This window comes from Astyanax mexicanus, unplaced genomic scaffold, assembly GCF_023375975.1.
Source record: "Astyanax mexicanus isolate ESR-SI-001 unplaced genomic scaffold, AstMex3_surface scaffold_38, whole genome shotgun sequence".
Taxonomy (NCBI): Eukaryota; Metazoa; Chordata; class Actinopteri; order Characiformes; family Acestrorhamphidae; genus Astyanax; species Astyanax mexicanus.
In genome coordinates this window covers 1,443,168-1,458,303 of record NW_026040048.1, presented here as the reverse complement: position 1 = coordinate 1,458,303, position 15,136 = coordinate 1,443,168, and the positions used below count along the sequence as shown (strand labels likewise).

Below are 15,136 nucleotides of genomic sequence, written 5' to 3'. Positions count from 1 at the left end.
CGCCAACCCACGTAAACCACAGGCACAGCGGCCAGAAGCTCAAGTTCACCAGAAAGAAGAGGGGTTAACCAGGGCAAAGCGAAGTTAAAACAAAAAAAAAGTTCATAGAGCGGCTAAAGTAACGTGCAGTAACGGGGTGTCGGAAATGGTAACGGCGTTATAGTTACAGTCATAGTAATTAGTTAGATTACTCGCTACTGAAAAAAAGTAAGTTTTAACGCCGTTACTCCCAACACTGTGTAGGAGTGAGATAAATAAGTAGTGGGAACGACTTATATAGGTGTGAAAACAAGATAATAAAGTAGTGAGGACGATTTGACCAGGATAAGGCCAGGATTCTATATCCTCCCCACACTTTAATAATTTAATAATTCATGCCATAGGGTGTCACCTTAAGGACTCTGTACAATTGAGCAAAATCTAACGTTTATAAATGTTTTATAGTTTTAATACTAAATATAAACTTTCTTTGCTTTGTTTAAGCAAATTCTTAATTTTAATAAAAATCATTTATTAAATATCCTGGACACATACCATGGACACATAGTTTGTTATTTTTAATATAAGTGTTTAGCTTCATTAAAAACTCACAAGCTGTCTCCATCTTGTATTTTAGTCATTTCCTGATATAACTAGCTCTGGTATAGCCACAATAAAATGAAAAACACCTTATTTGTCAACAACCAAAACTTTTATTGACTGAAATCATCATTCCTATCCATTTGTGAAGCACATCCTCTTCAATTAGAAGACGAAACATGTTTATCTTTTGATTCTCTTCTTATTTTTTTGCTTGTAGGAGAGAGCAAGAGAGGAAACAGAACTTTTTATTTCAGCGAAGGTGAAGAAGAGAAAGACCTGAGGATTAAAAAAAAAAAATACAAATCTAAAAGGAATCATTATGGCCACCTTAGCATAGAAGAGGACAGGAGAGCAGAGAGTCACACACTGAAATAATGTCCTCCTTGTGGAGCTTAGTCAGCTTTGAGAGCAGAAAATATTAGGAGTCCTAATATCAGTATTCAACATGTTTATTAGTTATATAATGTAATGTATGTATAATGACCGGCGCACATTTTAGATATGCTTATCACAGGCTTTCTTGCTATCTTAAACTCAGAATACGATCAGTTCTGGGGTTAAATTTTACTTCAGTTTATCCTGGGTCCCCAGGATGTTCAACCAAGGAGCAGCAACTGTTGCTAGTTCAGACAAGCTTTCATTAATCCCACTGAAAAACTTCTTAGTTAAGATAATACCTACATTTAGAGTGTGTTTAATGTCAAATGATGTTTATTTTGCATGTAAGCAAGATTTTTCAAAGCATACCTTCTTAGATAGCCAATTAACTTGAGGACAATCCAATAGCATTGCGCCTCATCTCCTTTCCCTGCTGGACAGGCTATAAATTATCTGTAAAAATCGAGAAATCCTGCTGTGGAGGATCCCACAGCTCTGCAGAACAAAAACTGAATCTAAGGGGGATTTTGGAAAGCAGGATTTCTCAAATCAGATGAATAACGTAAGCTTCTTTTAGACAGCTTTGACTTTGGGCTCAAGTTATCCGGTTAACAGATCTTGAGGTATATTCCTAAATGAGGATTAGCTAGATAACACCAGCCCATAGTTAGCTGGTCCAACAGAGACAGGGTAAGGGATGTTAGCATCTGGCTATCATACATTTTTAGCCTTAAAGGATGTAGCTAAGACAACGTGTTAAAGATAAGTCTCAGATATCTTCAATATGCTCAAAGTCAGGATTGTCCAATAGGAAGTCAGGTCAGTGCTAATGTGTTATATTGGGTGCCATTTCTACGGGACAATGCTCTCTTTGGGCTGAAGTTAAGATTCTAAAGAAACTCCTGAGGATTTTTAACAGATTAAAATGTCAGTTTTAGCCAGATGATCTGAACTAAATTAATAACTGTCCAAAAAAAAGAGAGAATTAAGTGCTGTTTCTGTTGAACAATGTTTTTGAAAGTGGACTGAGGTTTTCCAAGGAGGTAATCATATCAAGATCTGTTTCAGGGTCAGTTAAGATGGACCACAGCTGCCTCTCCTAGTGTCATTCCAGAGCTCTCTAGTTCAACACCTCCACTGGTCTCGGCAATATGGCAGAAACTCCATCCGGACCAGATCTCCCATATCCGGCCTCTTAGATCAAAAACGAAGGAAGAAAATAAGCAGAGGGGAGGGTGAGCTATCTCAGAGAACTGCAAACATACCCTCAACCACACCACTCACTCATTCACAACACCCCACCCATTCATCCATCCCCACCCCGCCCACCCCCCCTAACACACACGCGTCCACGCTGGCCGCTCTAAGGCTGGGGGCCGCTGAACTTGGAGCTGAGTTTGTTGATGAGGGCCATGATCTTGGGGTTGCTCTGGTACTTGGAGATGTTGGCTGGGTTCTGAGCCACATCCTGGAATGCTGCCATCACTTCAGGGTCCTGAAAACACACAAAAAAGATGGGCATTTCATTTAGTGTCTGATGAGGAATGCTATAAACAAAGACCCAGAAAGTGCCTGTAGTTACATTGTCATTAAAATGCCCATATGTTACATAAGCTTGCAACATTGTGCAGATTTGCTTTCTGAAAACACAAATCTATTTAGATTTTAGGCAGTTTCCTGCCTCTCTTTATCACTTAAATTTATAAACGCTGTTTAGATTTCTGTGCATTTAAGATTATAGGGCTCTAGATTAACTTTTTGCACTGGTGCACGTAACGTCTTTTCTTAGGTGCTTCCAAATAGGCATTATTTGAAAAAAGTTGCAATATTATATTTTTTCCCCAAGTGGGTTTCAGAACCTGCCATCATTACAACAGACATTATGCATTTCTTCTTTTTTATTTTATTAAAAAGACACACTAATCGAGGCCTGGCCAAAGAACCAGCCAATCAAATTGTTTACGCCCACTTCACTAGAACAAATATAGTAATACAGACATTAGGCCATGGCAGCACTAGAGCCAACGAGGCAAATTAAGGGCTAAAATTATACAAATTTTATGTGATTTATGACACAAAATAGTAATGGCTTATAAAAAAAATGTATATATATATATATATATATATATATATATATATACAGAAATAAATCTGTGATTAACTGCAATTAATCATTAGTTTTTCTTCAGACACGTTTTTTTATAGTGGATATTTAAATGTAAATAAAAGAATGAATGTATGAAATGTAAAATGCAATTATATGTATATAAGGGGTGTCAATTAAAATAATAGTATATACTTTTATGTTTGATGCGAGACAAAACCAACACAGGGTGCATGATAAATTGAATTGTAAAAAGCAGAAAATCAGGAAGCAAGAAAGCGCGGGTCTGCGTGTGTCCGTGCTTACGCCCGTGCATGTGCGTGAGTGCGAGAGAGAGAGAGAGGGAGAGGGAGAGAAAAGCTGGAAGTTCAGAGAGCATCATTCAATCATTCAGCCGGACGACAGATCAGTGCGTTTGGCGGGGGCGGGGCAGATTAAGTTGGTCACAACTTGGTATAATAATATAAAGTTTGAGTTTTTTTTACATTTCTGCTGAGAAATACTGTCTGAACATGTCTGAATCATGATCTTTGGGAGATGGATTTGAAATATTTTACATTAATAAATAAATTAATTTAAATGGAAATAATTGTTTAACAAACATTTTTGACTTTTTACAGATCTGCAGAAAGCCTAAAGTAAAGAAAAGTGGACTGACAACAGTAATCAGTAAAACCAAATGACCATATGATTAGACAGATCTGTAATCAGGGGATATTTTATTGTTATATAGTTATGCTGATTTCATTTGATGACTGAATGTGACCACATGCTTCCAAAACTGAAGGGTGTGTGTGATTGGCTGGGAAGCTAATTACCTTCATGGCCATGAGGACCTCGGGGTCGTTAAAGAGCTCCTGCAGGCCGGGCATCCCGAACGGAGCGCCACCGGGGAAACCAGCGCCACCTACAGGACAATTCATACAGTGAGAGCCAGTAACATACAGCAGTGAAAATTAAATGGTGTGAATAATAAAAAAAAGGTCCTACAAATGGTTTTTAGAGTGACGCCACAAAAGAAAAAAATGTCAAATTGCAAATGGTCAATCGGGGCACTGCAGAAAGAACAGGTTCAGCACCTTTATTTTTAAAAGTGTCAGTCAGTCTGAGACCGTGCTCACACAGCTAGTCTCTTAATGATCAATTCGTCCAATAGACAAGAGCTTCAGTGCAGTTGCAGTGTTAAGCATTAAACATATGCGAGTCTAGAGCTTTTTAGGGGTGTTCAAGCAACCCTACTTTGAGTCCCAGAACCTCTAAAAACTGTAAAAAGTGCTAAACGTGGTTATTTTCTGTTTTTATACACAGTACTAAACTAAATTTTGGACACAATTCTTCTCATTCAATGTGTTTTCTTTTATTTTATGATTTTTTTTTTTTACACTGAAAATTTTATATTTAAGACTATATTAAAGTTATACAGAAACACATTTGGAACAATTTAGTTAACAAAAAGTGTTAAAGCAGAATATGTTTTAGAATTTAGACTCTTCTAAGCAGCACATTTAGCTTTGAGGACAGATCTGCACACACTTGGTGTTTTAATTTCAGTGTCTCAGGTAGAGTTAGGGGTGGGCGATATGGCCCTAAAATAGTATCATTATATTTCATGGTGTTATTGGTGAATTTAAAAAAACATTTTAAGAGTACACTACTGCAAAAAAATGAAAATTAAATTTTATTATTACATACAATATTATATAGCACATAACTGAGACATTTTAAAAAATATAAAATAATTTTATCAGATTTGTAACAGAGTAAATGATCCAAAATGTCATTATACTAATAATGCACTCCCAATATCTCCATATATCCAGGATTAAAGTAAAATAAATGATACTGGACAGATATAATCTGTCTCTAGTAGATATATAATGGGAAATGAGAACAGTGTGAATTTTTCTTTTGCTAAAAACAGCAAAAAAGTAGAAGCCTGATGTGATAATTGAGGGTGAGTGATATGGCACGATATTTCAGGGTATAATATCGTTCACGATATTCACAAATGTTGGCGATAATATTGCATACGATATATGACACACCCCTAGATAGTCACCTGGAATAGTTTTCTAAGCGTCTTGAAGGAGTTCCTGGAGGTGCTGAACAATAGCTGCTGCTTTCCCTTCACACTGTGAAGCTTCAGCTCAATCCCAAATCGCCTCAAATCGTCATCTCAGTTGATTAGGTTTAGGTCAGGGGATTGTGGAGGATAAACACTTTTTTGGTGACTACATAATTCCAAATGTGTTCCTTAATTGTTCTGATGTCTTTAATATAATCTACAATACTTGTAGAAAATAAATTAAAGAAAGAAAAACATTGAATGAGGTGGTGTCCAAACTTTTGACTGGTACGGTAAAAACTGTTTAACCATATACTTTAAGTGATCAATCATAGAATTTTAAGAACCCCATCAATCTCCCCCTTGTCTCACAAATGTTATGATCCAAGTCCTCTGTGCTGTCTCTAAAGAGTCTGCTTGCTTATTGTAGTCTACCTGATACGATAATAATCTGGGTTATGAGGACAGACATGGCTGTGTGTCTCCTTGCTCTTTTTTGCTGTGCTATTTAAGCATTGAGTAGTTTATCCTGAACTCTGTATAAACTCTGTATAAACTGATTTACCTATAGTTGTTATAGATGTGCAACCCCTGAAGCTTAAATCCTAGAATCATCCCAGTTTTAAAAATATATACCAAATTTCTCGCACTATAAGGCGCACTATCAATAAACGTCTATTTTCTGGTCTATTTTTATAAATGAGGCACACCGGACTATAAGGCGCATTATGCAACACTAGTAAGGAATAGGGGTGTTGCCATGTTTTCCTTATAATTCAGCAGAACTCGGCGCTGGGTGGTGGTGGGGGGTCAGCTAAGTTAAGTAAAGCTAAGAACAAACGAGTGCTGGATGTTAATCTACACAGATTTCTGCCTTTAAAACTGTGTATTTGGGTGAGTAAAGCGCATCAGTTTATTTACAGTAAGCTTAGATATCCAGATTTCCACTAAGGCTGGGTACAGAAGCATGAGCATTAACGGCTAACCGCTAGCGATAGCCATGGTTAGCGCTAGTAAATGCCACCTGACAGTTTGTCCCACATAGCTTGTTTTAACATGGTAAACACGCAGGCTAGAGTCTGATATTCTTGCCTCTGAACGCCGAAAGAGCTAGCACATAACGCGGTTAGTGGCTAATGGTAATGCTGATCCAGCAGTGCTAGCCGGGGTTAGCAGCAGGCTACAGGCCGACAATACTTGCCTCTGAACGGTGAAAGACCTAGCACTTAACGTGGTTAGTGGCCAATGCTAATGTTGCTCCAGCAGTGCTAGATGGGGTTAGCAGTAGGCTACAGGCCGACAATACTTGCCTCTGAACGTTGAAAGACCTAGCACCTAAGGCAGTTAGCGGCTAAAGCTGCTTCAGCAGTGCTAGCCAGGGCATTTGAACGGTGAAAGAGCTAGCACTTAACGCAGTTAGCAGCTAAAGATGCTTCAGCAGTGCTAGCTGGGGTTAGCAGCAGGCTACAGGCCGAAAATACCTGCCTCTAAACGGTAAAAGAGCTAGCACTTAACGCAGTTAGCGGCTAATGCTAATGCTGCTCCAGTCTCAGTGCTGGAGAATTAAACTGAAACTTCTGTATAACTCCGTATTTCAGCGGAGTGGCTTTACTGCTCCTTACAACCTGACTCATAAAATTCATTTATAAGACACACCGGATTATAAGGCACAATTTTGGGAAAATTTAAGGATTTTAAATGTGCCTTATAGTGCAAAAAAGATGGTATATGAGAGTTGTGAAAATCTGAATATCAACTAAACAATAAGTTGTTATATTATATTGTAGCTCTACAACCCTATAAAGTGAACACAGTCCACAGTCCAGTCATGCTCCAGAAACACACAGTACCTGGGAATCCTCCGTGTGCTCCGCCTGCCTGCTCCCGGGCTTCCTGCTCCTACACACAGACCAACATCAACATCAGTTCATCCATCAACTACACTAAACTTATTTTAAACCCATCCCTCCCTCCATTCCTCCACCTCTCACCCTCTGTGCTCTCTCGTGCTCCTCTCTCGCTTTCTTCACTCGCTCTTTCCTCTCTTTCAGCTCTCTCTCCTCACGTTTGCGCTCGTATTTACGCCGGTGCTCTATGATCTTGTTGGCCTTTGAGTAAGAAACACAGTAAGACATTTTCAGGAAAATAAAAAAATCCAGTTCCAACTGGAGAATCAACACAGTTAACCATATTAGTAATGTTTACTCTGGTGCCATGCTTTAGGTTTCTAAAACTGCGATTAATAAATAAATCAATAAAATGTAAAAACTAGTTCGTTTTGTAATTCTGCCCCGGCCATGCAGTCCTGTATTGCAGGAAGAAACCACGCCTCCACCCATCATTTTATGATTTTTTGCATAAATTTGTCATAAAATGGGATCTGGTCTTCATCTAATTCAACGGTATTGACAAGAATCATGCACCTAAAATAAACACAAAATGCATAGGATCTTGCAGGTCTTTACTAATTCAACACATTCATCCAAGTGGAAGTAGACAAAATAAGTACAAAATAACTTTTGTATTAAACAGCTTCACAGCAATAACCTCAACCATGCACTTACTGCATTCTTAAAACAGTTTAAAACTGACTAAAATTGATCATTTTATATATAAAAAAAAATCCCTTTTATTTTCTTCCTAATTTTCATGCCCAATTATCCAGCCCACTCATTAGGACCTTCCCCTATCACTAGTAACGCCCCAACACACCAGGAGGGTGAAGACTAACACATCGGAGGAAGCATGTGTTCGTCTTCACCCTCCTGGTGTGTTGGGGCGTTACTAGTGATAGGGGAAGGTCCTAATGACTTTCACGATAATGATACTTTTAACAATATGACAAAACACTGATTTAGAAAACATATTTAGAATTTTATTATTGCATGGGATATGATATGGCTAACTGAGATATTAAAAAAAAGAATCTGACTTTAGCAAATAAATAATGGGAAATGAGAACAGTAAAAAAGTAGTACCCTTATGTGATAATTAGGGGTGGGTGATTTGGCACGATATTTCAGGGCATAATATCGTTCACAATATTCAACATTTTTGGCGATATTATCACATACGATACGGCACACCACTAGTGGGCAGAGAGTGTTATCTACCCAACCAGAGAGAGCAAAGTCAAGTGTGCTCTCTCAGGGCTCCGGTAGCTGATGGCAAGCTACATAAACAGGATTTGAACCGACGATCTCCTGATCATAGTGTAAAATTGAAAATTGACTAAAATATAACAAAATATCTGAATGTGTTTACTTACTCTGGGCTGAACCTCCTTCAGCATGGCTGAAGCATCTTCATCATAGTCCAGTTTACAGGCCATCGCCAGATCTTTAGCTGCCTCCTCCCAATGACCAAGTAATCTAAGACCGAGAGAGAGAGAAAGAGAGAAATTACTCCCTCCTTGTACAGTCTCAGTAATTGGTTAATCATGTTTTAGACACTCGAATATGTAAAATAATCAGCTGTGTGTGTGCTCTGTCTGACCGGTGGGCTTTTCCTCTCCACTTGTACGACTGTGCAGAGTCTGGGTTGATGTCGATGGCTCTGTCACAGTCTCGGATCGCAGCGTTCGGTTTCTGCATCTTAATGTATACACTGTGAAACACACACAGACACATGTACTGTCATCATAATGAACATAGTCACGATCCAGCTGTCGTGCTGGAGCACTGCACACTCCAGACAAGCTGCACTGTTTTAAAGGGTCTCATTCCATCATTTTTTCGTTTATTTTAAAATGTCTAGTTGTGGTCTCTAGTATGAATGAATGCCATGTGAGCTGTTTTTGTGAAAAAAGTGCTCAAGTGTTTCTATATAGCCCTGCTTTATTTCACTGAATTAGAGGTCTCTGAAGAAACACAGGATTTCATCTCTTGCTCATGAATATTCATACATGCAAACATTTCGCATCTGATTGACAAACAGAACTGCAGCAAAGAATGACTTCTTTGCCTTCCCTCACAGTCAATTTACAGCTCTAAAACTAAAAGCACATTTTTTTTTAGAGATACATCCTTAGTTATAAAGATACAGCACAACTCAGAGACCTATTGTATTTAACAAAGAACAAGAAAAAGTGGATTTTAGCGGAAGGAGACCTTTACTGGATGGGGATGTAGGCAGGGCGGGGTTACCTGGCTCTCTTGGCGTAGAGGATGGCTGATTTGGGGTTCAGTTTGATGGCATCAGTGAACAAATCCAGAGCTTTCTGTAACTCCCCTGCACAAATTAGAAAATACCAACAAACACTATTAACAATGTTTCTGGTTAAACACAGTACAATCTATACATAATAATAACGTTTCATTATATGGGTTTATGATCTTCTATCTCTGCTTAGGTGCAATAGGTGATCTCTTATCAAACAGTCCAGCTAGTCATGTTCAGCATGATGGCTATTCTAACTGTCATATTTCCTGTTATTTCCTATCACACACTAACAGAATAATTACAATACAAAAACAATTATTAACATCATTTAAATGTATATAACTATATAAAATGTCAAACTTTAGCATGTTTCATTTTGCATGCTATCTCCAGAGGTAAAGTAATTGCCCACACAGTAAATGTACTAATACCACATTGTACACTGTGTTCTGCAATAAAAATGCTCAGTAAAATGATGTAGAAGGACTCAAAACATTAATTATATAGCATAAATACTGAGGGGAAAAAAATCTTTCTTTTTTTTTCATAATTTTATTTCAAAATTTTCCCATTTTCTGCCCAATTTACACGGCCAATTACCCAACCCACTCCTTAGGACTATCATTAGTGATGCCCCAACACACCAGGAGGGTGAAGACTAGCACATGCTTCCTCCGATACATGTGAAGTCAGCCACCGCTTCTTTTCGAGCTGCTGCTGATGCAGCATTGCAGAGCAGCCAGCACACTCGGAGGAAAGTGCAGCGGCTTGGTTCTGATACATCAGCTCACAGACGTCCTTTGCTGCGAACATTACCCTAAGAGTGATGTGGGGAGAGAGCGCCATCTACCCACCCGGAGGGAGCAGGGCCAATATTGCTCCCTCTAAGCGCCGGCAGCTTGATGGCAAAGCTGCATGAGCGGGGGTTCGAACCTGCGACCTCCCAATCAAAGTGGCAGCGCTTTAGACTGTTGGACCACTCGGCGCCCCTTAATCTGCTCATTCTTAACAAGAGTCCCACCCGAACCCCAACCAGCATAAAACACCCGCTGAGCTGACAGTCTTTAGTCTCAGACCAGTGTACAAGTTCAAAATGCAAGATTAGCCACACCCACTGTTGACTCACCATCTCCTAGAGCTCCGATAGCCTCCCCCTTCTTCTCATTGGCCTGATCAATCATCTCCTCTGTCACCTGAAAGCAGCAGAACTCAGTCACCTTCAGTTCATCCAGATCCACCCTGCTCCATAAAGATGTATATTAATGAGATATGTAAAGCGGTTGATACACTCAGAGCATGTAGTCCTAATACCTCCAGGTTTTCATAATCTCCCATCTCCTGAGCTGCTTCTGTGTCTGGCTCGATCACTCCTTCCATGTCAATTTCTGCAAAAAATCAAATTAAAATTTAAATTGTTATATATTTTTGCAATTACCAATTAATAAACTAAATGCTAAGACCACTGGTAAAAAAAAAAAAAAAAAAAAAAAAAAAAAACAAACATAAAACCTCTTTGTTTATACACACACGTACACATTTTTCCAAACTAGCACTAAAAATTGGAAATAGATTCCGGGCTAGGCAACAGCAATTCATTTTAAATAATTTTAGCATTACTAGTTAGCCATTGTGGCTAATCCACTACTGTAGGCTTTATAATAAAGTCCTCAGGCCAGCTCTTATACACCAAGAACAATAAAGAGAATCCAATTTCTAAACATTTTATTTGGACTTTAAGTAAACTTTTGATCAAAACATGGTAAACTATCTCAATCCTGTCAGTCCTACCATCATCAATGCAAGATCTTGGTGAAAAATTAATGCAAGATTGGATTCAGATAAATCTTGAGACATAGCAGAAGCAATCAAAGCTAAAGACAGTGCCCGTGTACAATATGGCAACACCACAGGCGGTGCCATTAATAATGCTCCTATCAATATCAAAATGATATTGTATCGACCGATATTAAGAAATGTATTGTGATAAAGGAACTTTGTCTATACTGCTCTAACTGCCAATAGTACATATATACATAAAGAAGCAGTAGATAGACTTGTGCTTCTGTTATAAACATTTAAATAACTATGTGACAGTTTTCATATTTTACACTTTTCCTGAAATACAAGGAAATTATGAAGAAGGCTGAAGGAAGCTGCTTACTATTCTCTAAAAATAGCTAAAATATACTTCAATTTCTATATTAGTTTCATAGAGGTTTTATTCTTATATATATACTGTTTTGATTCCCTGTAAAAGAAACATACATTTTCTAATATTTGGTAGCTCTAAATGATGCTTTTTGTTACTGTTTTGGCACATCTAAAATAAAACAAATGATGTAAGAAAATGATGATGTAAATTATGTAAAAAAATGTATCCAAAAATTGATCATATACTTGAATATTGAGATTTTAACTCACAGCCCTAACAGCTAAAGACGCATGAAAGAGAACACCTAATCGATCATCATTATGATATTATTACATTATAAACAGACACAGATGGACTAATGACAGTGCCCTGGGTAAAAGAGGAGTGATCAGGTACCTAAATCACTCTCCTCACTCTCTGAAGGCGGGGCTGGTTCGGCCTTTGGGGGCGGGGCCGCTGTGAATCGTGGGCCGGCATCACACGGACAGCTTCCCTGTGCAAAATGAAACACACACACAAGTTCGTGCAAGGTCCTTTATACACACTCTGGATCCAAACATTTGTGGACAATGTAACGAGCAAGTGTCCAAATATTTTTGTCCATACTGTATAATATCAGAATAAACCCAAATAAACCGGGTGTTTTACAGATAAACACACTCACCTCTGAGATCCGACAGTTTAGACTGCAGTGTATTGTGTGTGTTTGTGTGTTGTGTGTGTGTGTGTGTGTGTGTGTGTGTGTGTGTGTGTGTGTGTGTGTGTGTGTGTGTGTGTGTGTGTGTGTAGAGTGTGAGATACTCACCCCGCATGGAGAACTGTCATTTTTGGTCTGCGTCGGAATGGTGGCTCCCAAACTGAAAGTGAAACAGATAGATGTATGTGTGTGCTGATGAGTCACTCTTACACACACACACACACACACACACACACAAGAGCATGCTGAAATGCACAGCTGTCAGTGAACTCTACCAACAGATGGGCTGGACTGGAACTTTCTAGTTGGATGAGTTTACTGATGCAGAGGGAGGTGGGGGAGTGTCAACCCCCCCACCACACACACACACACACTACTGGGCAACATTTCACCTGACACTAACCTTATTATAAATAACTAATTAATTTCTTATAGTTCAAATACATTAAGCTGCATCTGAGGGGCTTGAAATGTCTACAGAACGTTAATTTTTCTCATATGAGGGAACTCGTTCCTGCAATGAGTGAATCATAAACATAAACATGTAATGTACACACACACACCCAAACGTCCTCGCAATGTCAAATCAGTCATTTTTTCACAAAGCTAAAGAGACAACGAGCTAAACACACAGCGCCACATCTACACACAAATGCTCACGACACCAAACCTATTATTTAGACAGACATTATTTTTGTACTGTGTCATGTGTGCACTCAGTATTTAACACATTATCAGACATGTATAACATACTAGACAGCCGGACATGCATAAAATTATTTATTTAAACTGTCTTCAGTAAAGCTGAAGTATTTTTTTAAGCTTCAAACTTATTTAGAAATACTTAAGTATTACACATTTTTTTGTACTTAAGTATTGCTAGTAGTTTATTTTCTAATTTACCACTCAAGTACTGAAAGTAAAAGTGCAGTACTGTGTTTTTATTATTACAGGAAATAGTGAAAGGCAGAACAGGAGCAGTGTGGTCTTCTTATAAAATCAGCTTGATTCACTCAATGATGAGCAGCTTCATCGAACCCGGTAACGGTGCAGAGCATCTACTGCTCTGGCTTTAGTAATAATGTGGGTTCAGAATGATTCCTGACATTTTTATAATTGTATTAGTAACAATACAGCACAAATGTATCTCGAGTAAAATTTTAAAAATCATCCAAATTATGTAGTAAAGTAAAAGTGGAAGATGATTCCATCTATCTATCTATCTATCTATCTATCTATCTATCTATCTATCTATCTATCTATCTATCTGCTTAAGTCATTTTAGTGGGAACACCATGCAATAAGTGTAAATTAAATAACTGTAGATACGACAATATCTAAACTAATTATTTGACATTAGTTTAAACATTATTAATCATCAATAAGACATTTTACTAATGTCCAAATTCAATACTTTTTACAACATTTTATCACACTACAGTTAATTTATTAATGTTTAATAACAACATCTTAACTAGTCTTAATTAAAAACAAACTTAAAAACGTTGTGATTGGTAGATTAGTTATTTGTTGTGACCGTGCTTCTTGAAAATAAATCTTATACTGTTGGAATCACTGTTCATTTCCCTTTTAAATTGAGCCACATTACTAATGAACATGCAATTGTGGGATGAGCAGCAGAAAATTAGAAAAAATTGAAAATGTAACCAATTTCTAAATCCTCTGTGGCAATGCCAAACAACTTATTCTACCACTGACTTGTTTGATGTGTGAGGATCTTCTTGATGTGTGTCTATACGGAACAAGTTATCTAGGACTTCGCCTTCAGAGATGGTACTAGGATTCACTCCAAATAATGCCCTAACACCAGTTTAACACCAGTTTGAAGTTACCCTATCGCACTCTTTACACATGGCATTTTGCTTCTGATTTTAAACTGTCCGTTCCACCTAAAAATGATGGGCACGTACAATGTAATCTAACTGAGCTGTAAGAATAGGGTTTAATTGAAATGCTGCGATATTTAAGGTGGAATTTAGAATTACAGTAATTGGAGGCACATATTTGAGCCTTTCGTTTCAGGAGGGCAGGCTAGTAAACCGTGTGTGTATATATGTGTGTGTGTGTACCCTTATTGTGAAGTTTTAGATACCGGTTTATTTAACTCAACAGCATCCAGATTAACTCGTAATCAATCTCACACGGTCACCCCATCTGTAAGAGTCACATGAAATTCTGCTTCTGAGCTGGAATCACTTCCACCTTAAATGCTGCGGCAGCTACATGTAATCTAACTGAGATGTAAGAATGGGTTTCAACTAAAATGCTGCGATATTTAAGGTGGAACGGACAAGTATAATTGTAGTCCTCTATTTGAAGCTCGTTCTAGAGAGAGCAGGGCAGTAAACTGTGTGTGTGTGTGTGTTTACCCGTGTAACCAGGTCCTAAAGAAGCCCATCTCGGGGAGGTGCAGCACGGCGGGATTATCTGTGCACAGCTGCACGAAAGCCTTCAGCTCGGATACCTTCTTCGGGTCCATAATCCCAACAGGAGCGCGCGCGGACGGCCTTTACACCTGCTGGAGGCACGAGGCACATCAGTCAGTGATTAGCATTAGCGTTAGCATTGTTTACGGTACTCCAATGCACAATATGCACTCTCACACACACACACACTCACTCACCCACTCATTCACACACTCACTCAGAGCTGCACGGGATTATAATCGCAGTGGAAGCTTCTGGAATAGCGAGTCACTCTCTCTGATCTCGCTCCAGCACGAGCGCGTGGGCTAAACCTGTGAAAGGAGCGGGTGCGCGCGCGCTGCTGTGCGGTACTGTGTGAGTTTAATCCCGAACTGGTACCTGGATTAAGGGTCGCAGTGTTTCTCAACGAGCAGATCTCACCAACAGCACCCCAACCAACTCCAGCGCTGTTTCAGACAGGCGAGTGCGAGGACCGCCCTACCACTGCGCTCACACTGAGGGCGCGCTTCATTACAGATTCAGTGCCCTACACCCTACGGCAGTGGCGGAT

The 15,136-nt window shown here is 38.8% G+C and overlaps 1 protein-coding gene across 4 annotated transcripts; it reads right to left on the bottom strand.

Moving 5' to 3' along the window:
• Window positions 1–669: 669 nt before the first annotated feature.
• Window positions 670–15,086, bottom strand: LOC125794067 (hsc70-interacting protein-like). Of its 4 annotated transcripts, none has more exons than XM_049473507.1 (13): window positions 14,965–15,086; window positions 14,530–14,678; window positions 12,248–12,299; window positions 11,839–11,935; window positions 10,602–10,675; window positions 10,417–10,483; window positions 9,275–9,359; window positions 8,625–8,735; window positions 8,398–8,500; window positions 7,121–7,237; window positions 6,980–7,028; window positions 3,883–3,971; window positions 670–2,455 (listed from the first exon to the last, which is right to left on the bottom strand). In XM_049473507.1, exons 2-13 carry the CDS (start codon window positions 14,637–14,639, stop codon window positions 2,324–2,326), a joined length of 1,086 nt encoding a protein of 361 aa, XP_049329464.1. In that variant the 5' UTR covers window positions 14,640–14,678; window positions 14,965–15,086; the 3' UTR covers window positions 670–2,323. The 4 variants fall into 4 exon arrangements, with proteins under 4 accessions (XP_049329464.1, XP_049329465.1, XP_049329463.1 ...); XM_049473508.1 differs by having other exon boundaries at window positions 14,530–14,675; window positions 14,965–15,079; XM_049473506.1 differs by lacking the exon at window positions 14,965–15,086 and adding an exon at window positions 14,804–14,958.
• Window positions 15,087–15,136: the final 50 nt, after the last annotated feature.

Excerpts from the sequence above, each read along its gene's own strand:
- LOC125794067 (XM_049473507.1), bottom strand. The coding sequence starts at position 14,639 with ATGGACCCGAAGAAGGTATCCGAGCTGAAGGCTTTCGTGCAGCTGTGC. Across the intron at positions 12,300-14,529 it reads TTTAGGACCTGGTTACACGG|TTTGGGAGCCACCATTCCGA; the intron begins GTAAACACACAC and ends TTTCACTTTCAG. Across the intron at positions 11,936-12,247 it reads ATGACAGTTCTCCATGCGGG|GGAAGCTGTCCGTGTGATGC; the intron begins GTGAGTATCTCA and ends CATTTTGCACAG.